The following is a 27,281-nucleotide window of genomic DNA, read 5'->3' on the forward strand; positions in this document are numbered from 1 at the left end:
AGCTTGACGGAGTTTAAAAAGGGGTTAGATAGATTCCTAAAGGACAAGTCCATAGACTGCTATTAAATGGACTTGGAAAAATTCCGCATTTTTAGGTATAACTTGTCTGGAATGTTTTTACGTTTGGGGAGCGTGCCAGGTGCCCTTGACCTGGATTGGCCACTGTCGGTGACAGGATGCTGGGCTAGATGGACCTTTGGTCTTTCCCAGTATGGCACTACTTATGTACTTATAATCTTGTCACTCTTTAGGATTCCAGAATGTTGCTATTCTTTGGGGTTCTACATGGAATGTTGCTATTCTTTGAGATTCTGAATGGATTATTTATTTATTTAGATTTTGCTCACACCTTTCTCAGTAGTAGCTTAAGGTGAGTTACATTCAGGTACTCTGGATATTTCTCTGTCCCAGGAGGGCTCACAATCTAAGTTTGTACCTGAGGCAATGGAAGGTTAAGTGACTTGCCCAAGATCACAAGGAGCAGCAGTGGGATTTGAACCCAAGGCCGGTGCTCTAACCACTAGGCCACTCCTTCACTCTTAAATAAATAGCTGCTGTGTCAGGACGAGGGAGGTGGAAACAGGCAATGGTGGAGGTACCAAGGTGGGAGCAATGCAACCAGGTGAAGATAGCTGTGGGGCTGGCAGTAGGTTAACTCTTCACGTGACCCCCCGAGCGCTGCCTGTACCCAGTCTGGAGCAGCTCAGAGTGGAAAAATCAGCAGAGTAATGCTAATGCCTGTAACAGTTGACCTGGAGCAAATGATATAGTAACGTAAGTACATGGGGGGGGGGGGGGTAAAAACAAAAAAAGGCTTTGTTAGCCCACTCTGTCTGTCCGCTTCCACACTTCGAGCGGATGGCTCAAGCCAACACCAGACTTTTACTAGAACTTTCAACCCCTTCTTACCACTGCCCTCCATGCCAGTCCCAAGTGTGCCCAGAATCCATTCAATCCGGAGGCTACTTGAGCCCTTGTCATCAACCCTAAATCCAACGGCCAGGTGCCCTTTCCATATCTGTCGAGATTTCTAGTAATCTCCCCCAGCCCCAGACACCACAGATAGCAAAGCCATGATCCAACAGCTGGAGCTTCTCTACATTCATTGGAGTTTCACTCGTTTTCACCATGCCCTCTCCGTGCAATTACCCTAAACTTGTTCTGCTCCTCCTGCTTTTCTCTTCATTATCTCTAAGCTGATAAAAAGTTAGTTGCAGGTACAGACACGACCATTCCTGTGCGCCAGCCAGGAACCAATGTCCGACATAGCGCTGGAAGCCAGCTAAGGACCTTCTTCTGCTCATTACCTGGATGGGCGGAGTACATGAAGCTCTGCATCCCCCTCCCCCCCCCCCAGAAAGCTCCCAGTAGGGGAGGGGGGAGGCGGAGGCAGAGCTGAATATAAAAATTCCTATGTTTAGTCAAGCCTGGAGGACTTTTTCTTGTACTATTTTGGCATGTTCAGTCAGAGTAGTTTTCATAAAGGAAATGAAATGGAAATGAGAAAAATCTCTACCTACCCTACCTGAATGTAAATCACCTACTGAAATAGGCCTGAGCTAAATGCAAATCCCTTCCCTTCAGTGCAATGTATCCAGACCAGGGAGGTTTTGCTTTCTGTAATTCATGACAAGAATCACAGGAAATCGCAGGACCCCCTGGGTGGCTCCTTCTTCTCTAGTACGTGGGGTGATAGGCCAGCTCCAACCCTAGCACTAGGCAGGACAGAACTCAGCCTAGTATGGCACAATTCTGAGGATGACACTAGCAGCATAAGAAACAAATCAATGTAAGTGCCATCTTTCTGCTGACTGCTGCCAAACTCAACTGCAGCCCCCCACCCCAGGTCCAAAATTGCAGCAACCATGAGAAATCTGAAAAGATGCATGGAGCCTGTCTTCATTACATGTGTGCTGAAAACTATGCCAGCCCCACCCCTTTCTATGAAGACTTCCTCCATCTATGGAGACCGGAGTCGGTGCTGAAGGCAGGTCCCGTGGGGCTTTTCACAGATGGGGGAGATGGTGGACTTGGGGGGGGGGGGTGGAGAGGTTAGACGGGACATGCTATACATAATGGGACCATGGGAGGGGAATAAGGGCACAGATGGGGGAGATGCTGGACTTTGGGGAGGTGGATAGGTTAGATGGGACATGCTACACATAATGGGGCCATGGGAGGGGAATAAGGGCACAGATGGGGGAAGATGGTGGACTTGGGGGGGGGGGGGGTGGAGAGGTTAGATGGGACATGCTACACATAATGGGGCCATGGGAGGGGAATAAGGGCAAAGAGAGAGGAGATGCTGGACACTGAGCCCAGGTAGGAACCCTAGAAAAGATTCACCTGTTAATTCAGCTTTATCTAGTACACAAACCCCTTCCATGCTGGAAACATGTGCCCATTCCTGGATTTAAACTGAGCCTTATTTAATCCGACCACAAGTGGTGTGACAAAGTCGCTCACCTCAGGCACAGGTTTGGATATCTCTAGTTGTTAATCACTCCAGAATTTCATCATCCTCATGAATTGCGTGCCCTGGCATATTAAGTTCTTCCTCATAAAACGAAAGACCCAATGTTTAGAGTGTACTGGTGTAGTTAGTGGGCAAACGCAGAGCGAACAGCATTTCAGAGCTGATGGATTTGTCCAGTAGGAAAATGTTTATAATAATAGCAAAGGGTGGTGTATATTCACACAGATATTATGAAGTATACACCAGGAGGATGACAACTGGGTCATGTGTCATTTCTTCTTGACGCTGCCTGGAACATGACCGACTTTCCGAGCTGTGCAAAATTTTCTCAAAACACACCCAGTTATTACTTAATGAGAAGTTCACTTCCCAAAGGTTTTTCCTCTGAGACCAAAGCTCTATAGCTCAGCAACTTTGTGGATTTATCTGGGATTCTTTTACTGTTACAACTTTGACCACAGCTATCAGAGTCTGTGTTTCCAGAGTTCCCTGCCATTTGGGCCTGGCCATGTGCCAAAAGAACACAACCCAGCGACCCCAGGACACACCGGATTTTATAAAGAATGTATCTGTACACTCTATGATTTCCGAGGCATGAGATAGGACAAATCCCTCCTCTCAGTACCCTTCTCCACCACCGCCAACTCCAGGCTCCGTTCATTCTGCCTCGCCTCACCCTATGCTTGGAATCAACTTCCTGAGCCCTTACGCCAAGCCCCCTCCCTACCCATCTTTAAATCTCTGCTTAAAACTCACCTCTTCAATGCTGCTTTCGGCACCTAACCTTTCGTGAAATATAGTATGCCCTATCGGACGGACTCTACACTTGTCTTTAGATTGTACACCTGTCTTTTAGATTGTAAGCTCCTTGAGCAGGGACTGTCCTTCTATGTTAAATTGTACAGCGCTGCGTAACCCTAGTAGCGCTTTAGAAATGTCAAGTAGTAGTAGTAGTAACACATGTAAAAAATGCATTAGTGCTTTTTGTCTAAACACAGGAAGGGTTCGAAATCATCTTACCCACTCAGAATGTTCCAGGTGAAGAGCAATTTTTAATAAATATAATGCAAACAAAAGACAGGCTTGAACCAACTAAGTCCAGTTACAGAACACAAAAATGATTGCAGTTTAAGAGGGGAAATGAACAAAGTGGGCTAATGTTGACATGATATTTTATCACTGGCCCCATTTTATGCAATGAGACCTAGTTACTAATAACTGGGGATAACAGTAAAATAACCCACACTGATAACTTCTCCCCTTAATTAAAGGAAAAAAATGTCTCTAGAAATGGAAATCAATGCTATATGAAATAGAAGTGAGCCAAGTATAGGACAATGAAGCCACTGTGACATCACAGATGAGGTTGGCTCTTATTGGCAGAATGAGGCATTATGACATCACAATACCAGCTCTGGTTACCAGAGGCTGAAACTCTTCACACTAAGGGGGAAAGTTATCAATGCGGGATACCCTTAAGAAGTGTGTTATTACCATTAACTGGTGCTCTTATAGCACAGGACCCATTTTATCCAATGAGACCTAGTTACTAATAACTGGGGTTAACAGTAGCCCGCGATAACTTCCCCTTTAATTAAAGAAAAAAGAAATCACAATCGCTGCTATATGAAATAAAAGTGAGCCAAGTATAGGGGAATCAAGCCCTTGTGACATCACTGATGAGGTTGGCTCTTATTGGCAGAATGAGGCATTATGACATCACAATATCAGCTCTGGTTACCAGAGACTGGCACTGGGGTTTACTAAGCTGGTAGCGTGGCTGGCTGTGTCGGCAATGCCACGTGGAAGCTGATAGCCCAGCTGGAACAGACCCCTGGAACTGTATCCATGGTGCGACCTCAACTCGAATATTGTGTTCAATTCTGGTCGCCTTATCAAAAAAGCTATAGTGGAATTAGAAAAGGTGCAGAGAAGGGCGACGAAAATGATAAAGGGGATGGGACGACTTCCCTATGAGGAAAGGCTAAAGCAGCTAGGGCTCTTCAGCTTGGAGAAAAGGCGGCTGAGGGGAGGTATGATAGAGGTCTATAAAATAATGAGTGGAGTGGAACGGGCAGACGTGAAGCGTCTGTTTAAGTTTTCCAAAAATACTAGGACTAGGGGCATGCGATGAAGCTACAATGTAGTAAATTTAAAACGAATCAGAGAAAATGTTTCTTCACTCAATGTGTAATTAAACTCTGGAATTCGTTGCCCGAGAATGTGGTAAAGGTGGTTAGCTTAGCAGAGTTTTAAAAAGGTTTGGACGGCTTCCCAAAGGAAAAGTCCATAGACCATTATTAAATGGACTTGGGGAAAATCCACTATTCCTGGGATAAGAAGTATAAAATGTTTTGTATATTTTTGGGATCTTGCCAGGTATTTGTGACCTGGATTGGCCACTATTGGAAACAGGATGCTGGGCTTGATGAACCTTTGGTCTTTCCCAGTATGGCAATACTTATGTACTTATGTTATCGTTTATAGTTTATTCGTATTTGCTACACTGCACAATACCGACAGGCAGAACAAGGCAGTTTACAATCTAAAAAAAATAAAAAAAACTACAATTTCATTGATAGGACAGAGGAGACAATCATACAAGATACATACAGGCAACAACAGGGAGATATAAATACAAGATTCAGGTCACATCAAAGGGGACACCAAACGTTTGGGAGGAAAAAAAGCCATGTTTTTATGAGTGATTTAAATCTGGTCACAGATAGCTCTCTTCTAGAGGATGACACAGGGACGGGGACCTGCAGTAAACGAAGAGACGGAGCAAGGACGAGGACAAACTTTGTCCCCATGTCATTCTCTCTTCAAATGGACACAGCTTAATGGGGCCCAAATACAACAAATTTACAAATACACATTAAAAAAATGGTTTGTAGCATAATCCAAAGGAAAACAGATATGTTGACAATTTCCTTAACCTCTAGAGATAAAGAGCAACTTTTTTTTTCACGTGGATACCTGGAAGCAAAAACAGTGCAGAAATTCAAAAAGAAATGGGATAGACACCGTGGAACCCTAAAAGGCAAGATGTAAACCAGGCATAGAGCATGTCAGCTATAAAATGATGATCCAGAAGCAGGGGTTGGTCTTTCTCTGCCGTCCTTTACTCTGGTAAATGGAAAACTTCTTCCTGGCTTCGCTCTTTTGTTCCTATTTTCACCTTGTCTGTTGTCCTCCTTTGCTGTGGGGAGGAGCAGGGCTGGGTTGGGGGGTGCAGTTACTCCAGGCCCTCATGCTACAGGGGCCTCAAACATGCCGAAATCTGAAAGAGATGGAGCATTTTGGGGGTCCCACCAGCTCTGAGAAGGAGAAATCTCTGCTCGCTTCCTCAGTCATGTCAAACTGTCTGGGGCTGCAGAACTGGCCACCAGTATCCCAGCCTGCCTGTTAAAGCACCAGCTCCAGAGCCAAGGGGATAAGGTAGAAGCCACTGGCAGTTCAACCCCACTCCATGCAAAGGAGTCTGGGACATCTGTGGACACTTTCCCATGCTCTACAGACATGTACATGGTGTGACAAGCACTGTTCCCCTCCCCCCTTTACCACCCACTACCATCCCACTCCTCCCCCATCATGGCCTTTTGCTTTTCCTTCCCATGGTTCAGGTGTCAACAGAAAAAGTAAACCCTGATCTTTTGCCAAAAGTGAGTGGTTTTCGAACTTTGGTGCCAAGTCTAAAAGGGCCAAGAAAAGGATTTCAAAGCTGCCACTTCACAAATAGTTGTTATGAGATGGGGGACTGGCCGGGGAGCAGAGGAGGAGAGGAGAAGAAGGACCCCCCCCCCCCCGACCCAGGGCTCCCCTGTGTCCTCTGCACCAGTCCTTAGCTAATAGTTTTGCTGAACCCCCCTCCCCCACGAGGTTGTAGGGAGGGAGGGACTTTTCTCCCTGATACCTCCAGGGTGGCACGGGGGGATGGGGGGGGAGTGGGAAAGCACATTAGTTCAGTAGCTCGGTGGGGAAAGAAGATCCTGCAGGTGCAAGATTTACACGGGGCTTGGGGGGGAGGGGGGGGGGAAAGCACTGCGGATGCGCATTTTGCTGGGCCTCTGTGGGAAAAGGTCCTGCGGGTGGAGGGTTTGCAGGGAGTTCCGGGGGGGGGGGGTACAGTAGGTGATCTTGCTGCCTGCTCTGCCTCTGGGGTTCCTGCTTCCCGCATTATGTTACTGTACAGAGTCAGCCAGCTTATTTCTGGTTCTTCCTGGCTTGTCCCTCTTCTTGCCCTGCCCTACCAGGCTGGGTGTGGGTGCTGCTGGTGCTCCCCCTGCCCAGGAGGGTGAGGGTGGGGTCTCCCCGCCTCTTCTCCTCCTGCAGCCCAGCCCCACAGGAGGAGGAGGAAAGGTGTGGGTCCATCCCAGCCATTGAAAAGTACCTGGCTCCTTGTTAGCAGGAGACCGAGATGGGGAAGGAAGCCTGAGTGAGTGGGCATGTGGGTGGTCGGAGAGGACTGGGAGCCGGACCCCGGGTGCAGTGGCACAGTGAGTACACCTGGGACAGGGGGGGGGGGGCAGTGGGTACCCCTGGGCAGCGCCTTCTCTGCTCTGCTCAGATGGGAAAAGGAACCGAGCAAGAAGCAAAGGGGACGGGGGAGGTTTTTTGATTTCTTTTGTGGAAATTTGGGGGAGGGGGTGTTTTTAGCTTTAAAAAAAAAGTCCCACCCCGCCCCCATTTCTGGTTCATTTATGATGGAATTAGCCCATTCGGTTAATTCACCTTTCCTGCCAATGCAGGTACCTGGTGCCAGTCGCTTCCCCCCTTTCTCTTCTTCTTTCCTCGGCAGCGGAAACCTGCCGTGCAGTCGAGAGCGGGGTTTAATTAGCACTGTGAACCTGGCCCAGCAGCACCGAGAATCGCATGGCCGGGACCGGGCTCGGGTGAAGGGTTTCTGCTCATCATTTCTTAAGCTGCTTTTGTTCCGATGGGAAAAGTCAGGCTTGCAGGATCCCCAGTTGTTAGCTAGGTTTTGGTTTATATTATAGACGCTTATGTTGTCTTTATGTTATGGTGATGATCTCTGAAAATTGAACCACCACATGGCTCTTTACAGCTCCCATGTGCTTGCTGCCCACTCAGGGGCATGTGGCTACTTACTGCTGAAACAGACTGGCCTGATCAAGCCTAATGTCTACCAGACTATTAACCCCCCCCCCTCCCCCCCACAGCACCCCAAGCTCTCTGGTTAGCAAATGTTTAAACTGTGCTTCACACCAGATCACTGGATTTATTCCGAACCGTGTCATTGAACCCACTTCAGACCCGATCACTAAATCTGTTCCGAACCGAACCTGATCCACTCCAAACCCAGCAACTGATGCTAGTGTGGCTGCGTGTGGGAGAGGAGGGCTACGGCGAGGGAGGTTGCAGCTCTCGGGGGGGGGGGGGGGGGGGGGGGAGAGGTCAGTGTAGTTACAGAATTTGGCCCTAAGGACATGTAGGAAGGTGGGGGAAGAGTTGATAAACACTGATCAAACTTCCAAATGCCGAATAAATAAATAGCATAACATAACATAGGTAGATAGATGTTGATTGGATAAAGACGGGGAAAGCACTTGGTCTTCCTTATCAACATAAGAATAGCCATCCTGGGTCAGACCAATGGTCCATGTGGTCCAGTATCCAGCTTCCAACAGTAGCCATGCCAGGTCACCCAATTAGTAGCAACATTCTGTGCTACCAATCCCAGGGCAACAGTGGCTTCCCCATGTCCATCTCAATAACAGACCATGGACTTTTCCTCCAGGAACTTGTCCAAATCTTTTTTAAACCCAGATAGCTGTTACCAGAGCTTAACTATTCTTTGGCTATCCAGCTCCCTTACTCTGGCTACCTGGTGAGAGTAGAGGAGAAATTGGCTATCCAGGTCCCTTACTCTGGCTACCTGGTGAGAGTAGAGGAGAGCTGGTGAGAGTAGAGGAGAGATTGGCTATCCAGGTCCCATACTCTGGCTACCTGGTGAGAGTAGAGGAGAGCTGGTGAGACTAGAGGAGAGATAGGCTATCCAGGTCCCTTACTCTGGCTACTTGGTGAGACTAGAGGAGAGATAGGCTATCCAGGTCCCTTACTCTGGCTACCTGGTGAGAGTAGAGGAGAGCTGGTGAGACTAGAGGAGAGATAGGCTATCCAGGTCCCTTACTCTGGCTACTTGGTGAGACTAGAGGAGAGATAGGCTATCCAGGTCCCTTACTCTGGCTACCTGGTGAGAGTAGAGGAGAGCTGGTGAGACTAGAGGAGAGATAGGCTATCCAGGTCCCTTACTCTGGCTACTTGGTGAGACTAGAGGAGAGATAGGCTATCCAGGTCCCTTACTCTGGCTACCTGGTGAGAGTAGAGGAGAGCTGGTGAGACTAGAGGAGAGATAGGCTATCCAGGTCCCTTACTCTGGCTACTTGGTGAGACTAGAGGAGAGATAGGCTATCCAGGTCCCTTACTCTGGCTACCTGGTCAGAGGAGAGATTGGCTATCCAGGTCCCTTACTCTGGCTACCTGGTCAGAGGAGAGATTGGCTATCCAGGTCCCTTACTCTGGCTACCTGGTCAGAGGAGAGATTGGCTATCCAGGTCCCTTACTCTGGCTACCTGGTCAGAGGAGAGATTGGCTATCCAGCTCCCCTACTCTGGCTACTTGGTGACACTAGAGGCGAAAGAAATTCAACAAGCAACTAAAACTTTGAAACTTCATTCTGCTCCAGGGCTGATGGCTTTAAGGGGGGATTTGATAAGATATTGCAGGGGCCCCCAGTGAGCCTTCTATTGTCTTATTATATGACTGCAGTGGAGGAAGGTGGTCTTCCCTTACATAATACCATGTTGGTCAGTTCACCCTGCTGCCTAAACCTGGAAAGCCTAGAGACTGGGCAGAGTCCTTACAGACCAATCTCTCTTATAAATGTGGACAGCAAAATTCTGTCTAAAATTTTAGCTAATAGATTAGCCTGTTTGGCCCGGAACAGGTTGGATTTGTCAAAGGTAGGAATGTGTCTGAGAATTTTGATTATACCAGATAGCACCATGTTTCCTTTTCAAAACCATTCTCTAAATTATATCATTTGGACCTGTTGGTTGTGATCCTTATAATAACGAGATCATATCTGCCATAGCTGGGTAGAAGGAGTTGGAAAGCCCCTTTCCTTAGCCTATCTCCATGCAAGCACATGTAATAAAGGGCCATGGATTTCATATACAGCAGTTTACATGCAGGCACTTTCTCCTCCACATAAATACATGTAATATCTATACAAATGCAATGTCCACACGCATAATATTTTTAAAAGGATGCCTATTATTTTAATAAATACATATCACAACCACACACATGTAATATCTAAATAAATATATGTAACATCCATATTATCTGAATACATGTAACATATGTAACATCTATAAATATATATAATAGCCATATAGATTTAACATCACATACACAGTATCCATATAAACATAATATCCATACATATAACAGCCTTATACATATGGAGTGGCCTAGTGGTTAGAGCACCGGTCTTGCAATCCAGAGGTGGCCGGTTCAAATCCCACTGCTGCTCCTTGTGATCTTGGGCAAGTCACTTAACCCTCCATTGCCTCAGGTACAAACTTAGATTGTGAGCCCTCCTGGGACAGAGAAATATCCAGAGTAGCTGAATGTAACTCACTTTGAGCTACTACTGAAAAAGGTGTGAGCAAAATATAAACACATGTAACATAGAATAGATAACCTTTGATGTTTTATTTGTTTATATATAATGTTTTTAATATACCGCCCTTATAACTGCAAGTTATTAAAGCAGTTTAGAACCTCAAAATAAGAAAACCCATCAAAAGTGCAATTGAGATACCACAGCTAACACTTCTCTCCAAAATAGAACCACCAACTTCCTTTCCGTCTCACTCTCCCAGGCAAAATCCTCAGCTCATCTCCCCAAAAAAGCCCAACACCCTGCACACTCTTGAGCGCCGGGTTCATCCCAGGAGGATCTGGATTTGAGTCCGATTCCATGCTCAAATTCACTAGCATGCATGATGCCTTTCCAAAGAGTCAGAACCAAGGTTGGAAAAGCCCCATCTGCAGACCTTCCTTTTCACCAGATCTCTCTCTGGCTTGGTTGAAGCAGTCTCCCAGGGCAGCACCAAATCATCTAAACCTCAAATCGCAGGGGCCCTTCCCACGCAAAACTAAAAAATGAAAGATCTTATCCAAAACGAGTCAAAGGCCATCTTGGAACCTCCATGAATGAATAATCCAGCAGTTTCTTAGACAGCCTCATGTACAGCCCGTTGTAATAAGCAAGTGTGCAAGAACACAAGACCGCAGCTTCCTCACCTATTTCAAATGAAGAAAACAATTCTAATCACTTGGACACCTTGGTTCCAAAGAGACTTGTGAAGCAAGATAACATAAGAGTAGCCATACTGGGCCAGACCAATGGTCCATCTAGCCCAGTATCCTGTTTTCCAAACAGTGGCCAAGTCAGGTCACAAGTACTTGGCAGAGACCCAAATTGTGGCAACATTCCATGTAGAACCCCAAAGAATAGCAGGATTCTGGAATCCTAAAAAGTGACAACATTCCATGCAGAATCTCTCAGAGTAGCAACATTCCGTGTAGAACCTCAAAGAAATAGCAGGGTTCTGGAATCCCAAAGAGTAACAAGATTCCATGAAGAATCCAAAAGAGTAGCCACATTCCATGTAGAACCCCAAATAGCAAGATTCTGGAATCCTAAGAGTGACAACATTCCATGCAGAATCTCTCAGAGTAGCAACATTCCGTGTAGAACCTCAAAGAAATAGCAGCATTCTGGAATCCCAAAGAGTAACAAGATTCCATGAAGAATCCAAAAGAGTAGCCACATTCCATACTACAAATCCCAGGGCAAGCAGTTGCTTCCCATATCTGCCTCAATAGCAAACTATGGACTTTCCCTCCAGAAATTTGTCCAAACCTTTTTAAGACCCAGCCTTAGTAGTTATTCTGGATCTCATTATCCACTGCCGAATGAATATCGGAACTCTGTTCCTAGACTCCAAGGACAAGGATCCAAATCCCTTATCCAGGGGTAATTATGGTTTTTGGGGTTTTTTTGTTTGTGTGAATTCAGCACCAAGTTGCACATCAGCCAGTCTGCAACTAGACCCCAAAGAAGTTAGTCCCTAGACCTCAGGTTTACAGCTGCCTGTAACCAAAAGAACTGAGCTGAGCAGCAGCTGTGACCACCCTTGGGTGCTTCTATTTAACTTTTCAGCATCAGGTTTAATCAGTGTACTGTAGACAGGCAGACTGCTGCCATCATTGCTCTCACGTGCAAACCCCAGTGTCTGGAGGCTCCTGTGCTCAGAGAACCCCTGCTTCGCTTACCTGAGATCACCAAGGCTGCCTCCCTCCGTGAGCGACAGCCCTTTTCCCTGCTCTAGGATTCTTTTTCCCGTGATGGCTTCGCTTACCTGAGATCACCAAGGCTGCCTCCCTCCGTGAGCGACAGCCCTTTTCCCTCCTCTGGGATTCTTTTTCCCGTGATGGCTTAGCTTACCTGAGATCACCAAGGCTGCCTCCCTCCCTGAGCAACAGCCCTTTTTCCTCTTCTGGGATTCTTTTTCCCATGATGGCTTCGCTTACCTGAGATCACCAAGGCTGCCTCCCTCCGTGAGCGACAGCCATTTTCCCTGCTCGGGGTTTCTTTTTCCCGTGATGGCTTCACTTACCTGAGATCACCAAGGCTGCCTCCCTCCGTGAGCGACAGCCCTTTTCCCTGCTCTAGGATTCTTTTTGCTGTGATGGCTTCGCTTACCTGAGATCACCAAGGCTGCCTCCCTCCGTGAGCGACAGCCCTTTTCCCTGCTCTGGGATTCTTTTTCCCGTGATGGCTTAGCTTACCTGAGATCACCAAGGCTGCCTCCCTCCGTGAGCGACAGCCATTTTCCCTGCTCGGGGTTTCTTTTTCCCGTGATGGCTTCACTTACCTGAGATCACCAAGGCTGCCTCCCTCTGTGAGTGACAGCCTTTTTCCCTGCTCTGGGTTTCTTTTTCCCGTGATGGCTTCGCTTACCTGAGATCACCAAGGTTGCCTCCCTCCGTGAGCGACAGCCCTTTTTCCTGCTCTGGGTTTCTTTTTCCCGGCTTAGCTTACCTGAGATCACCAAGGCTGCCTCCCTCCGTGAGCGACAGACTTTTTCCCTGCTCTGGGTTTCTTTTTCCCGTGATGGCTTCGCTTACCTGAGATCACCAAAGTTGCCTCCCTCCGTGAGCGACAGCCCTTTTCCCTGCTATGGGGTTCTTTTTCCCGTGATGGCTTCGCTTACCTGAGATCACCAAGGCTGCCTCCCTCCGTGAGCGACAGCCCTTTTTCCTGCTCTGGGTTTATTTTTCTCGGCTTCGCTTACCTGAGATCACCAAGGCTGCCTCCCTCCGTGAGCGACAGCCCTTTTTCCTGCTCTGGGTTTATTTTTCTCGGCTTCGCTTACCTGAGATCACCAAGGCTGCCTCCCTCCGTGAGCGACAGCCCTTTTTCCTGTTCTGGGATTCTTTTTCCCGGCTTCGCTTACCTGAGATCACCAAGGTTGCCTCCCTCCGTGAGCGACAGCCTTTTTCCCTGCTCTGGGTTTCTTTTTCCCGTGATGGCTTCGCTTACCTGAGATCACCAAGGTTGCCTCCCTCCATGAGCGACAGCCCTTTTTCCTGCTCTGGGTTTATTTTTCTCGGCTTCGCTTACCTGAGATCACCAAGGTTGCCTCCCTCCATGAGCGACAGCCTTTTTCCCTGCTCTGGGTTTCTTTTTCCCGTGATGGCTTCGCTTACCTGAGATCACCAAGGTTGCCTCCCTCCATGAGCGACAGCCCTTTTTCCTGTTCTGGGATTCTTTTTCCCGGCTTCGCTTACCTGAGATCACCAAGGTTGCCTCCCTCCGTGAGCGACAGCCTTTTTCCCTGCTCTGGGTTTCTTTTTCCCGTGATGGCTTCGCTTACCTGAGATCACCAAGGTTGCCTCCCTCCATGAGCGACAGCCCTTTTTCCTGCTCTGGGTTTATTTTTCTCGGCTTCGCTTACCTGAGATCACCAAGGCTGCCTCCCTCCGTGAGCGACAGCCCTTTTTCCTGTTCTGGGATTCTTTTTCCCGGCTTCGCTTACCTGAGATCACCAAGGTTGCCTCCCTCCGTGAGCGACAGCCTTTTTCCCTGCTCTGGGTTTCTTTTTCCCGTGATGGCTTCGCTTACCTGAGATCACCAAGGTTGCCTCCCTCCATGAGCGACAGCCCTTTTTCCTGCTCTGGGTTTATTTTTCTCGGCTTCGCTTACCTGAGATCACCAAGGTTGCCTCCCTCCATGAGCGACAGCCTTTTTCCCTGCTCTGGGTTTCTTTTTCCCGTGATGGCTTCGCTTACCTGAGATCACCAAGGTTGCCTCCCTCCATGAGCGACAGCCCTTTTTCCTGTTCTGGGATTCTTTTTCCCGGCTTCGCTTACCTGAGATCACCAAGGTTGCCTCCCTCCGTGAGCGACAGCCTTTTTCCCTGCTCTGGGTTTCTTTTTCCCGTGATGGCTTCGCTTACCTGAGATCACCAAGGTTGCCTCCCTCCATGAGCGACAGCCCTTTTTCCTGCTCTGGGTTTATTTTTCTCGGCTTCGCTTACCTGAGATCACCAAGGTTGCCTCCCTCCGTGAGCGACAGCCTTTTTCCCTGCTCTGGGTTTCTTTTTCCCGTGATGGCTTCGCTTACCTGAGATCACCAAGGCTGCCTCCCTCCGTGAGCGACAGCCCTTTTTCCTGCTCTGGGTTTATTTTTCCCGGCTTCGCTTACCTGAGATCACCAAGGCTGCCTCCCTCCGTGAGCGACAGCCTTTTTCCCTGCTCTGGGTTTCTTTTTCCCGTGATGGCTTCGCTTACCTGAGATCACCAAGGTTGCCTCCCTCCGTGAGCGACAGCCCTTTTCCCTGCTCTAGGATTCTTTTTCCTGTGATGGTTTCGCTTACCTGAGATCACCAAGGCTGCCTCCCTCCGTGAGCGACAGCCCTTTTCCCTGCTCTGGGATTCTTTTTCCTGTGATGGCTTAGCTTACCTGAGATCACCAAGGCTGCCTCCCTCCGTGAGCGACAGCCCTTTTTCCTGCTCTGGGTTTCTTTTTCCCGGCTTCGTTTACCTGAGATCACCAAGGCTGCCTCCCTCCGTGAGCGACAGCCCTTTTCCCTGCTCTGGGTTTCTTTTTCCCGGCTTCGCTTACCTGAGATCACTAAGGCTGCATCCCTCCGTGAGCGACAGCCTTTTTCCCTGCTCTGGGTTTCTTTTTCCCGTGATGGCTTCGCTTACCTGAGATCACCAAGGCTGCCTCCCTCCATGAGCGACAGCCTTTTTCCCTGCTCTGGGTTTCTTTTTCCCGTGATGGCTTCGCTTACCTGAGATCACCAAGGCTGCCTCCCTCCGTTAGCGACAGCCTTTTTCCCTGCTCTGGGTTTCTTTTTCCCGTGATGGCTTCGCTTACCTGAGATCACCAAGGCTGCCTCCCTCCGTGAGCGACAGCCCTTTTCCCTGCTCTGGGTTTCTTTTTCCCGTGATGGCTTCCAGTAGTAGTTCATGATTTGCAAGCGTGCTCCACAGTGGTAGAAAGATCTGTCGCCAGGAAGGGGCATCCTAAGAGGCAGCCCAGTGTCTCTGAAACCATAGGAGACAACTTTTCAAAATGATTGGGGGGTGCTAAACCCAATGGAGATGACCCCTCCATGGACACAAAAGGCCAGATTCAATAAAAGGCAGTCAGAATTAGGTGCCAGGAAGAAATGCATTAAGCGCTGTTCTATAGAGGGGTCTTCAGGCTGAGCCCTCCGTATAGATATTCTTGCGGCCAAAATTATACTTGCTGAAACCTGGTGTAAATCCTGGCTTGCAAGTTGGGCACATAACCCTGGTATTCTGTTACACTGCCCCTCCTATGACCACACCCTCTTTTGGGTTGCATGTGTGGCAACATACTATGTAAGCCGCACTGAGCCTGCTACCGAGCGGGAAAGAGCGGGTATAAATGCAACAAATAAATAAATTATGGAATAGCGTAGGCAGATCCGTACGTAGGGCCGGATTAGTACAAATTAACTTCAGTAATTGATTGTTAACGGCTCATTCGCTAATTAGTTTGCTTACGGATCCTGGATCATGCGTTACAGAATCCAGTGGAAAGAGTTTGCTAAGGCTCCCACAGCAAAATCCAGGTTCCATTCCAGAGTCCGGCTTTCAGCTGATGCTGGAGATGCTCTGCCGAGAGCTTTCACAGCTCTGGGGATAGGAGAAGAGTCCCAGCCATTGTTGAATGGTGCTTTGGAAATAGGGGAAAAGTCAGAGGGAATCGTGGTCGGTGGCTGCCATCCCAGGATTCTAGGGGACATTATAGGTGTAGAGGAAATACAGGTTCACGGTGTTAGAGCTCGTAGGAGCTGGTTCTGAGTGGGCTGGAAGCCTAAAGGAGCAGGAGGAAAAGTTACCAAGCAGAAAATGTTCCCACTGAAATCTCGCTGGGAACTCAGGCTGGTTTGTCTGGCTTATATTTTATTCTAGTTATCCCCTAATGCAGACACACACCCCTGTGACTCAAGCAGGCTACTAGCCCAAGGGCTGGTGAGAAGCCTCCTCTGAGACTTGCTCTCTGCAGCCAAAGAGAATCCCTGAAAGAATGCAAACTCTTTTGCTTCGCACCCTGGCTTGGAGATAATATCTGTGCTGGAAGCCCAACCACTGCCAGGCCCTGAAACATGATTTCACGTCCAGCACTGGGCTCTGGGGCTGATGCTGGCCCAGAGTTGTGGGTCTGTAACCATTCCATTGTTTGATGGGTCCAGAATTAGGAACGTTAATATTGTCCTGCTCCATAGGTTTAAAGCTATGGCCTTCTCTTCCTGCTTGATTTCTTTGGTCAGTGTTACAGGTCATACCCGATACGGACCACCCATAGACATAATTTGGAATGATCATGAGTGAGCAGTGTGCCCCTCCCCTTAAATATGGTTTAGGTGCTAATTTATTTCATTTTTATTTATTAAGATTTATTTACCGCCTTTTTGGAGGAATTCACTCAAGGCGGTGTACAAAAAGAATAGATCAAACATGAGCAATAGACAATTACAGCAGTAAAAATATTCAAATAACAATACAAAATATGGCATAGTAATGTCACATTAATCCCATTCCTCCCATTGCAGCCATAACTTCCTTATCCTTTGCCCTCAAAAATAAGGAAGTAAACTACACCGATGGGACAGCCACCACCAGCATGTAGCCAGCATACATAAGCTCCACCCACTGCCTTCCCCTCTTCACTTCCCTTCATGTAGCCAGGATTCTGTACAGCATAAATAAGCTCCACCCACTGCCTTCCCCTCTTCACTTCCCTTCATGTAGCCAGGATTCTGTATTGCATAAATAAGCTCCACCCACTGCCTTCCCCTCTTCACTTCCCTTCATGTAGCCAGGATTCTGTATTGCATAAATAAGCTCCACCCACTGCCTTCCCCTCTTCACTTCCCTTCATGTAGCCAGGATTCTATACAGCATAAATAAGCTCCACCCACTGCCTTCCCCTCTTCACTTCCCTTCATGTAGCCAGGATTCTGTACAGCATAAATAAGCTCCACCCACTGCCTTCCCCTCTTCACTTCCCTTCATGTAGCCAGGATTCTATACAGCATAAATAAGCTCCACCCACTGCCGTCCCCTCTTCACTTCTAGTCAGGTCTTGACTCAATCAAACGATTGTGATAAGATTTATGGCTGTCTACCTCAGCGGTTCCCTATTTATTTATTGCTGGAAACCTGGCTAGATTTCCCAAACTGTTTTTATTTTTCTAGGGCCTGTCAGACACTTAGTGTTGGTAGCAGTAAGGTGTCCTTCTCTCAGAACCTTCATTGCTTTTTTTTGTCAGTTTTGTGGGTGTCCTTCCATTGTGCCTCACTGCTCACTTTAAGAATGCCATGGAAAAGAGGAGGGGCCTTGTGGTGAGAACCAGGGAAATGAGAGCTCAAATCCCACCATCGCTCCTTCAGAAATACTTGTATCCCCTGCTGCCTTGGGTATCCCTTAAATTGCAAACTGTTTGAGGAATTTACATTTGTCCTTTAGATTGTAAGCTCCTTTGAGCAGGGACTGTCCTTCTATGTTAAATTGTACAGCGCTGCGTAACCCTAGGAGCGCTTTAGAAATGTCAAGTAGTAGTAGTAGGAAGAAAGTCACTTTACCTGAATTCTAAAAATGCTATAATTTAATTTAAGTCAAAGTCTTACAACCCACTATCTTTCAACGAATGTTATACAGTGTGGGGTACAGAAACAGCAAATCACAACCCCCCCCCCCCCCCCCCAGCCATACCTTCCCTCCCATACCTCATCCATCTGCCCCCTTGAACCAGGGGTGTAGCCAGACACCCAATTTTGGGTGGGCAGAAGAACTCCACCTTGTCCCACAAGTGATTTGGTCTCTCCCTCTCTCACCTGCATACCATATGGTTCTCAAACATACCCCCTCCCCTGCATACTTTTTAAATCGCAGATTTTCACAAAAAGCTGGCTGTGAATACACACTGCTCGTGTTGGCCCCACAGCTTTCCCTCCCTCTGATGCAACTTCCTGTTTCCGCATAGGATGGAATACATCAGAGGAAAAGCTGTGGGGCCAGTGCGAGCAGTATGTATCAGTCTCTGCTCGCTGCAGGTGAAGATCTGCTATTTAAAAAGTATACAGGAGGGACAGTTGTTGGGAGTTTTTGGCTGGTGGGGCTTGGGGAACCCTGCCAGCCACATCATAGGTGTGCTGCTACTGGGTGGGCCTGAGCCCAAAGTGGCTACGCCACTGCCTTGAACATTATGTGGAAAATGCAAATGTTCATTAATAACCACTTTGCTTTCTTCCCTTAGATGCTAGTGAAACTGAAGACTGCCCTCCGTGTGTTTTGCACCAGCCTCTTTGCCATACTGGTGTTGGGGGGTATCCTAGCGGCCTACGTGACCGGATATCAGTTCATTCACACTGAGAAGCACTACCTGTCTTTTGGGCTGTATGGAGCTATCCTGGGCCTCCATCTCTTCGTCCAGAGCCTTTTTGCCTTCCTGGAGCACCGTCACATGCGGCTGGAGGGGCGTCAGATGAAGCTACAGTCCTCGGTGGCACTCTGCATTGCAGCTTACCAGGAGGACCCCGAGTACCTGAAGAAGTGTTTACACTCAGTGAAGCGGATCTCCTACCCTAACCTCAAGGTGGTGATGGTGGTGGACGGCAACACTCAGGATGACATGTACATGCTGAACATTTTCAACGAGATCATGGGCTCCGAAAAGACAGGGTCTTATGTGTGGAACAACAACTACCATGCGAAGGGGGCAGATGAAACGGAGCAGAGCCTGCAGGATGGCATGAAGAGGGTGCAAGAGGCGGTGAGAAGCTATGACTTTGCTTGCATCATGCAGAAATGGGGTGGCAAGCGGGAGGTGATGTACACGGCCTTCAGGGCTCTGGGCGACTCTGTGGACTATGTCCAGGTAAGTGCAAGAAAAGAAAAGAGGGTGCCCTTAGGTAATTTTCCACACAGGATAGCAAAAGGCATTAAGCTGGGTACCTCAGTGTGTACAGAGATGCTGGGTCATTTAGCAGTACTCAGCTGAAGCTCCTTTTGGACTCGTGGGCTTTTTAAAGAACCAGCAGTAATGCATGAGATTTCTGAACCACACAGATGCCCTGTGAGCTCTCGAAGGCTCAGCTTGGCTATCACACTCTGTAAATAATCCAGTTTTTTTTCAGGAGCAATAGAGCGAGCTGGGCACTGTAAAATCATATATACACGCACACCAGAATGTGAGGCAGTAACTCAGGTACCACAAAAGTACCAGAAAGCATCTTGTCTGTCTGTCTTTGTTAATCTTTGCCTGGACTGTCAGTGAAGGGGAATCTTTTAGGGGATAAGATGGAGCTGACATTTCCACAATTCAAAAATATTCTTGCTTTGGGCCCTAGAGTGGAAAAGGTTTTCCAGGCATTCATTCAGTAGCCCGGACTGGATAAGAGACAGGCAGGAATTCCAGAAGAGGTGTTGGAACTGTTGTGTCCTGGACAATTCTTCTCTACCGTCTGATGGTCCAGTGGTTCCCAAACCTGGTCCTGGAGGCACCTTAGCCGGTCAGGTTTTCAGGATACCCATAATCAATATTCATGAGAGAGATTTGCATGAGATTGAGGCAGTGCATGCAAATCTCTCTCATTAATATTAATTGAGTATCCTGAAAACCTGAATGGCCGGGGTGCCTCCAGGACCAGGCTTGGGAACCACTGTGATAGCATCATGTTCTTGCGACACAAAACAGTGAGGTAATAGACCACGATGAAAAACCAAGGAAACTTTATTTCAACCAGCGTCTGTGACACATACAAGGAGACCCGACACAGCTTAAGCTCTCCCCTGAAGTGCTGACAGCAAATTACTTAGTACTGGCAGGTGGTAAAAAGAGTGAAGTTCTTCAGGAAATAAATTTAATAGGTTTTTTGGACTCATCACCTCTGGAGTTTATTACTCAGCGACCAATTCTCCTAGTGACGTTTGCATTAGAACTGGATAGCGACACTTTTCTAAAACTGTATTTTCGTTAAATGGATTGTGAACTCTTGAGATCAAAGATTAGAATTTAGTCTGATTTGTCGAGGAGTTCCCAGAAGAGGCGCCAAGAGTCTTGTCTCTCCACCCCCTCTGGCTCAAGTTCTTGCTTCCATTTCCTTCTGTGTGTTGCCTTAGTTGTCAGGATAATTCCTATGTCTTTAGCGATCGTAAGCAATTAGTGGAATTTGTGGTTTCTAAGGAAGAGCTGAAAATACAGATTTGACTCTCATAGTTAATTTGGGAACACTGTAGGGCTGGCTGAGGTCCATCTCTGAAATTCTGTATCTCTTCTGTTCTAAAATTTCTATATCTTGGTCTTATTGTGGACGTTTGATATTAGAATTTTCCTGCTGTATTTTTTTCTGTTTTCCTCAGTTACATTGTAAGATGTGATTGTATAATTAGAAATATTAAAAATAAACTTAAAAGGGACCTTTCAGATTGAAAATTCAAATCTTTCCGGATGTTTCCAGAGACTCCCAGTACAGCCGTCAGCAATTGCTATGAATGAAGCCAGGTGTTCTTCAGCTGGGGGCTATTTTCTTTTTATGATATCCCTGTAAATGTGTAATCAGATACCAGTAAATATGTTTTTTAATGAACTTTTCCATCTTACAGCTTTTTTGTCAACTAAACGGATCACTGGGGGGCAATGCAAACCCCGGCTCTTTTTTCTTTTTTGATGAAAGGGAATTCTGTAACATGTTAGGTCCATATACCTTTATTATTATTTTTCCTTTAAATTAGAATTTGCAATGATTGTAATCTTGGATCCTAAAATGTGGACTTGAGTATGATTTCCATATGATTTTTCCTTTTTTTTATTTTTTTTATTTAATACTGAAATAATGTTAAATGCAATGCAATTTATGCGGGATGCAAAGAACAAATCATAAAGAAACTTCAGACCGCTCAAAACACAGCAGCCAGGCTTATATTTGGAAAAACGCGTTTTGAAAGCGCCAAACCCCTCCGAGAAAAACTGCACTGGCTTCCAATCAAAGAACGTATCACTTTCAAAATCTGCATCCTGGTTCACAAAATTATTTACGGCAAAGCCCCAGGATACATGACAGACCTCTATAGACCTGCCAACCAGAAACACAACAAGATCAGCACAAACATACCTAAATCTCCATTACCCATACTGTAAAGGACTCAAATACAAATCAACGTATGCACCCAGCTTCTCCGATTTAAGTGCACAACTACAGAATACACTGCCAAAAGCCATAAAACAACATATGACCACCTAACTTCCGGAAATCACTAAAAACAACCCTGTTCAAAAAGGCATAACCCCACCGACCCAACATAAAAGCCTGAATACCTGCAACACAACGAAACCAAAGCACGTAACGGACATACTTAACTCTTCCTCTCTAATGATCCCCAAAATGTATATCACACATGAAACTTATTCTACCACAAGATCACCTTGTATTTGTTCACACCGGTATTGGCGAAAGCCGATTCCGGTACCATGTAAGCCACATTGAGCCTGCAAATAGGTGGGAAAATGTGGGATACAAATAAATAAAAAATAATAATAATAGTCATACTTTTCTATACATGTTTTCTTTTGCTTGATTCATTTTTGAAATTACTAATAACATTTTTTTAAAAAGGGGACCTTTCCGTAAGCCGCAATAAAAAGTGGCCTGTGTTATTTTTAGCGTGTGGCTTTCCCACGAGCTGAGGTAACTTTTATCACGGCCATAAAACGGCTGCAGGTTCTATTTCCCCATTGATGGCCACGGACTAATTTCCCAATTAGCGCATGAGCTGTTACTGGCCACCTATTTCCAAGGCAGTAAAGGCTCACGTGCTAAACCCGAGCTAATCAGGCAGCGCACGGCAATTTAACACATGCTACCCGATTAGCGCAGAGCATGCCCACTCTCCGCCCCCAAACACACCTCCACACTACAAAATAAAACCTGTGCTTTAGCTGATGGGTAGCATGCGCTGATCCCTGAGCGTGTCTTGCGGCACTGCCTTTTAGCACGTAGCAAGCCCCAAAGGAAAAAGAAAATGACCAGACAACAAAAGTAGAAAATGCATTTCTTTTCTATTCAGTGATTAGAATATGTCATTTTTTGGAATATACAACTGCCAGAGCTGGTGCAGAAATTTGGGGGGAGACCCAAAAGCCCACTACCAAGCTAAGCAGTTCCTCTGAGCAAGTCACTTAGGGCCTGTTTTATTAAACCATGCTAGCGATTCCTGCGCAGCAAATGAGAGGAAGCCCCACCTGGAGTCGCTAGCACGGTTTAGTAAAAGAGGCCATTGACCCTCTATTGCCCCAGGTACCATAGTAACCGGTCAATATTGGGTATCTGGATTTTCAAAAAGCATTTGACAAATCACCTCATGAAACTCTCCTGAGGAAATTGGAGAGTCATGGGATAGGAGGTAGTGTCCTATTGTGGATTAAAAACTGGCTGAAAGATAGAAAACAGAGAATAGGATTAAATGGTGGGTATTCTCAATGGAGAAGGGTAGACAGTGGAGTTCCCTAGAGGGTCTGTGCTGGGACCTCTACTATTTAGCATATTTATAAATGATCTACAGAGGGGAATAACTAGTGAGGTAATTAAATTTGCTGACAACATGAAGTTATTCAAAGTTGTTAAATCTCATGAAAAATTGCAAGAGGACCTTACGAGACTGGGCATCCAAACGGCAGATGACGTTTATTGTGAGCAAGTGCAAAGTGATGCATGTGGGAAAGAGGAACCTGAACTACAGCTACGTGATTCAAGGTTCCATATTAGGAGTCACCGACCAGGAAGGGGATCTAGGTGTCATTGTTGATGATATGTTGAAACCCTCTGCTCAGTGTGTAGCAGCAGCTACGAAAGCAAATAGAATGTTAGGTATTAAACATCCTATATAAAAAAACTCACCCTTAACATTCTGAAGACACTGACATCAGTGAAGCCAAGCCACTGACGTCACTTCCTTCAACACAGGTTTGAAGGGTTCGTGGTGGTGAAGCCACCGAAATTGCCGGGCCCCGCCCTCGCGTCAAACGTGATGACGTCGAGGGCAGAGCAATGGTGTCACACACCAAGGGCGGAGCAATGGCGTACGGTGCGTGGAGCAATGGCGTCTGAACAACCAAGGGGTCGGTAGGTACGTAGGGAGGGAGGGAGAAGGGGGGGGTGTTGGGGAGGAAAACCTTGCTAGCGCCTGTTTCATTTGGTCCAGAAACGGGCCTCTTTTACTAGTAGTAACATAATAATGTAGTAAGTGACGGCAGAAAAAAACCTGAACAGTCCATCCAGTCTACCCAACAGTCACATTCATTATTAATTCAAGATTTAAATCAACAATGAACGTGATATTATATACTTGATCATTGTCTTTCTTTGGTGTTTCTTGGACACAGACCGTAGAAGTCCACCCGGCTCTGTCCTTATGTTCTAACTACTGGAGTTGCCATCAAAGCCCACTCCAGCCTATCCAAATTTGTCTTGTCATTTGCAGAATAAAGACCATAAAAGTCTGCATGGCATTGTCCTCATGTTCCAAACCATTCTCACCAGCCCACCGAAAACCAAAATCGCCATATGGGGGACTCAGACCGTACAGCACCAGTCTTAATTGATGCAGCCAGAGTCGCCATCTAAGCACCACTTGACGTGCAAACACATATGCAACCCTTTTTTTGGTTATTTATATCATTTATTTTCTAATTAGAGATCCTCTGTGTTCATCCCACGCCTTTTTGAATTCCAACACAGTTTTTTTCTCCACCACCTCCCTTGGGAGGTCATTCCAGGCATCCACCACCCTCTCCTTGAAAAAGAAGTTTCTGACATTACTCCTGTCTACCACCCCACAACCTCAATTCATGTCCTCTAGTTTTACCACTTTCCCTTCTCTGGAAAATATTTGTTTTTATATTAAGACCTTTCAGGTATGATACAGATGTTTAAAGTATTTAAACGTATATCTGTATCATATCTCCCCTGTTCCTCCTCTCCTCTAGGGTATACATATTCAGATCTTCCAGACTCTTCTCATATATCTTTTGGCACAAGCCCCATATCATTCTTATCGCCTTCCTCTGGACTGCTTCAAGTCTTCTCTTTAGCAAGATATGACCTCCAGAACTGAACATAATACTCCAGGTGGGTCCTCAGTGACTTCTACAGAGACATCAACACCTCATTTCTTCTGTTGGTTACACCTCTCTATATACAGCCTAGCATCCTTCTAGCTACGGCCACTGCCTTGTCACACTGTTTCGTCGCCTTCAGATTCTCAGATACTATCACTCCAAGATCCCTCTCCCTGTCTGTGCATATCAGACTCTCACTACCTAACTACTACTTATCATTTCTAAAGCCCTACTAGACGTACGCAGCGCTGTACACTTGAACATGAAGAGACAGTCCCTGCTCGACAGAGCTTACAATCTAATTAGGACAGACAAACAGGGCAAACAAGAGATAAGGGAATATTAAAGTGAGGATGATAAAATAAGGGTTCTGAACACCTAACACATACAGCTTCCTTGGATTTCTACTCCATAAGTGCATCACTCTGCACTTCTTTGCATTGAATTTTAATTGCCAAACATTAGACCATTCCTCTAGCTTCTGCAGATCCTTTTTAATGTTTTCCACTCTGTCCAGGGTGTCCATTCTGTTACAAATCATGGTATCATCCACAAAAAGGCAGACCTTACCTTCTAAACCTTTAACAATGTCACTCACAAATATAGTGAACAGAATTGGCCCCAGCACCGATCCTTGAGGCACTCCACTACTCACCTTTCCTTCCTCCGGGTGAATTCCATTAACCACCACCCTCTGGCATCTGTCTGTCAGTTTCTAATCCAGTTCACCACTTTGGGTCCTAACTTCAGCCTGTCAAGATTCCTCCTGAGGAACAGTGTCAAAAGCTTTGCTGAAAACCACATCTCGCACACATCCTCGATCCAATTTTCTGGTCAAAGAATTCAATCAAAATTCGTTTGGCACGATTTACCTTTGCTAAAAACCATGATGCCTCGGACCTTGTATCCCACTGGATTCCAGGAAGTTCACTATCCTTTCCTTCTGCGATGCTTCTCTAAGTTTTTTTTTTTTTAACTAGTCAATTTATCATAAATGGATGTCTAGTCCACCTAGTGGAAGGGTTGTTCCTGAGCTTGTTCAGAACACAATTGAAAGGCTTGTAAAAGGGGGCAGAAGTTGGGATCATGTGTCCCCATTGTCGAAGCAATGGCATTTATTTATTTATTTATTTATTTATGACTGACATTTATACTCCACATTAGCCCAAAATAGACTCAAGTTCAATGTGGCTTACAAACAAACAATAAAGTGAATACAACATAATAATGTACAGAAAGTAACCAGTATTTAGACTATCTCAAGGACAAACAAATCATTAAGGGTGGATAGGTGAGAGCATAATTAGGAAGGACTAGATGGGAAACGAGATTAAGAAAAGGGGGTGGGTAAAATGAGTTCTTTGTATTCAGAAAGGCCAGACTGAAGAAATGTGTTTTTAGAAGACTTCTGAAAGTTAGCTAATCATCTGTAAACTTGACTGATTTAGGAAGAGAATTCCAAATCTTGGTGCCTTGATAGGAGAAATTAGCAGAGTGAATTCTTTTATATATCATATTCTTACAGACAGGGAAATGTAAGACAAGATATTCTCTAGATGACGAAACAGCATTACGAGGGGGTAATTCAGTACGATTATTCATCTATGATGGGGCTTGACCCAACAGAATTTGGTGAATGAAAACACATGATTTGAAAGATAGTCTGTTTCTTATTGGCAACCAATGTAGCTCATATAAAAGAGGAGTGGCTTTGGCAAAGTAAGGAGATCTACATTGATGAGCAACAGTATTCTTGTAATTTTTTGAGAAGACCACTTTTAAGTCCAGGATACATTAATTGCAATAGTCAAATTTGGGGAGGACGGACAAGGGATTGAACCAAAGTACGAAAGACAGATTTAGAGAAAAATGGCCTCAGTCTGTTTAGCTTCCAAAGTGAGTGAAAGACACTCGAGGTCAATTTAGAGACTTAGTTTTCAAGGATGAGGAAATGGTCTATTGTGACCCCCAAGATTTTCATTGATGACTCAAGGGAATAGGTTTTTTTTTTTTTGTACTTTAAATTTTATTGAGAGCGTTAAATAGTTTAACAACTCTTAACCATTAAAGTAATGTTCCAATACAAACAATTTAAAACAGATATCTCACTCCGTATCTAATACAGATGCTCACTAATTACTCCCCCATCCCCCCAACATCCTTAAGATCAACACCCTCATCCTCCCTAATATGTTCCCCACTCCCCTCCCCAATTACACCCCTCACCATTATAGTTGCCCTAACAATTACATCATTCACCCTGCATTTAAAATTTGCTCCAGATGTACCCATTCTGTCGCTTCCTGGTCAAAGCGCCCTAATCTACGGTCTGTCAGTTTCTCCAACTCGGCCACCAGTTTGACTTTTGTTAACCACTGCTATTTAGTGGGTCCAATCCTCGACTTCCAGTGAAAGGCAATAATTGTCTCTGCCGCCGCCAGACAGAGACGTTTGATACGCTTCTGCCATTTTAGACCTCTTCTGTTCCCCCATCCTAGAAGACACCACTTGGGATCACAGGGAGAGTCTAGGACTATTGTGAGATTACACACCACTTCCGACCAAAAGGTTTGCAGGGGTGGACATGTCCACCAGACAAGCAAAAATATGCCAACTGCCTTTCCACATCGCCAGCACTGATCACTGGCGTCCGGGTACATTATTTTCACCCATCTACTTAATACCTTGTATGCATTTTCTTTAATCAGAACACATATAGATGCTTTTTTCACCTCCAGGCATATGACTTTCCACTCAGCCGTGCTTAACTCACATTCCAGGTCATGTTCCCATGCACTCATATATGATAGTTTAACAAAACCCTCTCCCCTTACATAATGATACAAAAGGGATATAGCCTTCCCCATCTTGCCTACAGAGACCCATAAATCTTCCAGATGCTCAGTCTCATCTGGGTTAGTTTTTAACCAGCCCTGCTTATTAATGAAGTGTTTAATTAATAAATAAGCAAAGAAGTCTGATGTAGGTAAGTTATGGCACTCTTGTAGGTCCCGAAATCTAACCAATCCTCGACGGGCCCAGCCTGC

At 46.1% G+C, this 27,281-nt stretch overlaps 1 protein-coding gene across 2 annotated transcripts in view; it reads left to right on the forward strand.

The window, feature by feature from the left end:
* Positions 1-6,898: 6,898 nt before the first annotated feature.
* The window catches only part of HAS3 (hyaluronan synthase 3), a 30,070-nt gene continuing 9,687 nt past the window's right edge, over positions 6,899-27,281 (forward strand). For both annotated transcript variants that reach the window (XR_003942265.1, XM_030204647.1), the window contains exons 1-2: positions 6,899-6,975; positions 18,376-18,996. Coding sequence is in view for 1 of the 2 variants with exons in the window: in XM_030204647.1 (XP_030060507.1) it covers positions 6,925-6,975; positions 18,376-18,996 (672 nt within the window). In the remaining variant the exon portion in view is untranslated. The remainder of the gene's footprint in view (positions 6,976-18,375; positions 18,997-27,281) is intronic.

This window comes from Microcaecilia unicolor, chromosome 5, assembly GCF_901765095.1.
Source record: "Microcaecilia unicolor chromosome 5, aMicUni1.1, whole genome shotgun sequence".
NCBI lineage: Eukaryota > Metazoa > Chordata > Amphibia > Gymnophiona > Siphonopidae > Microcaecilia > Microcaecilia unicolor.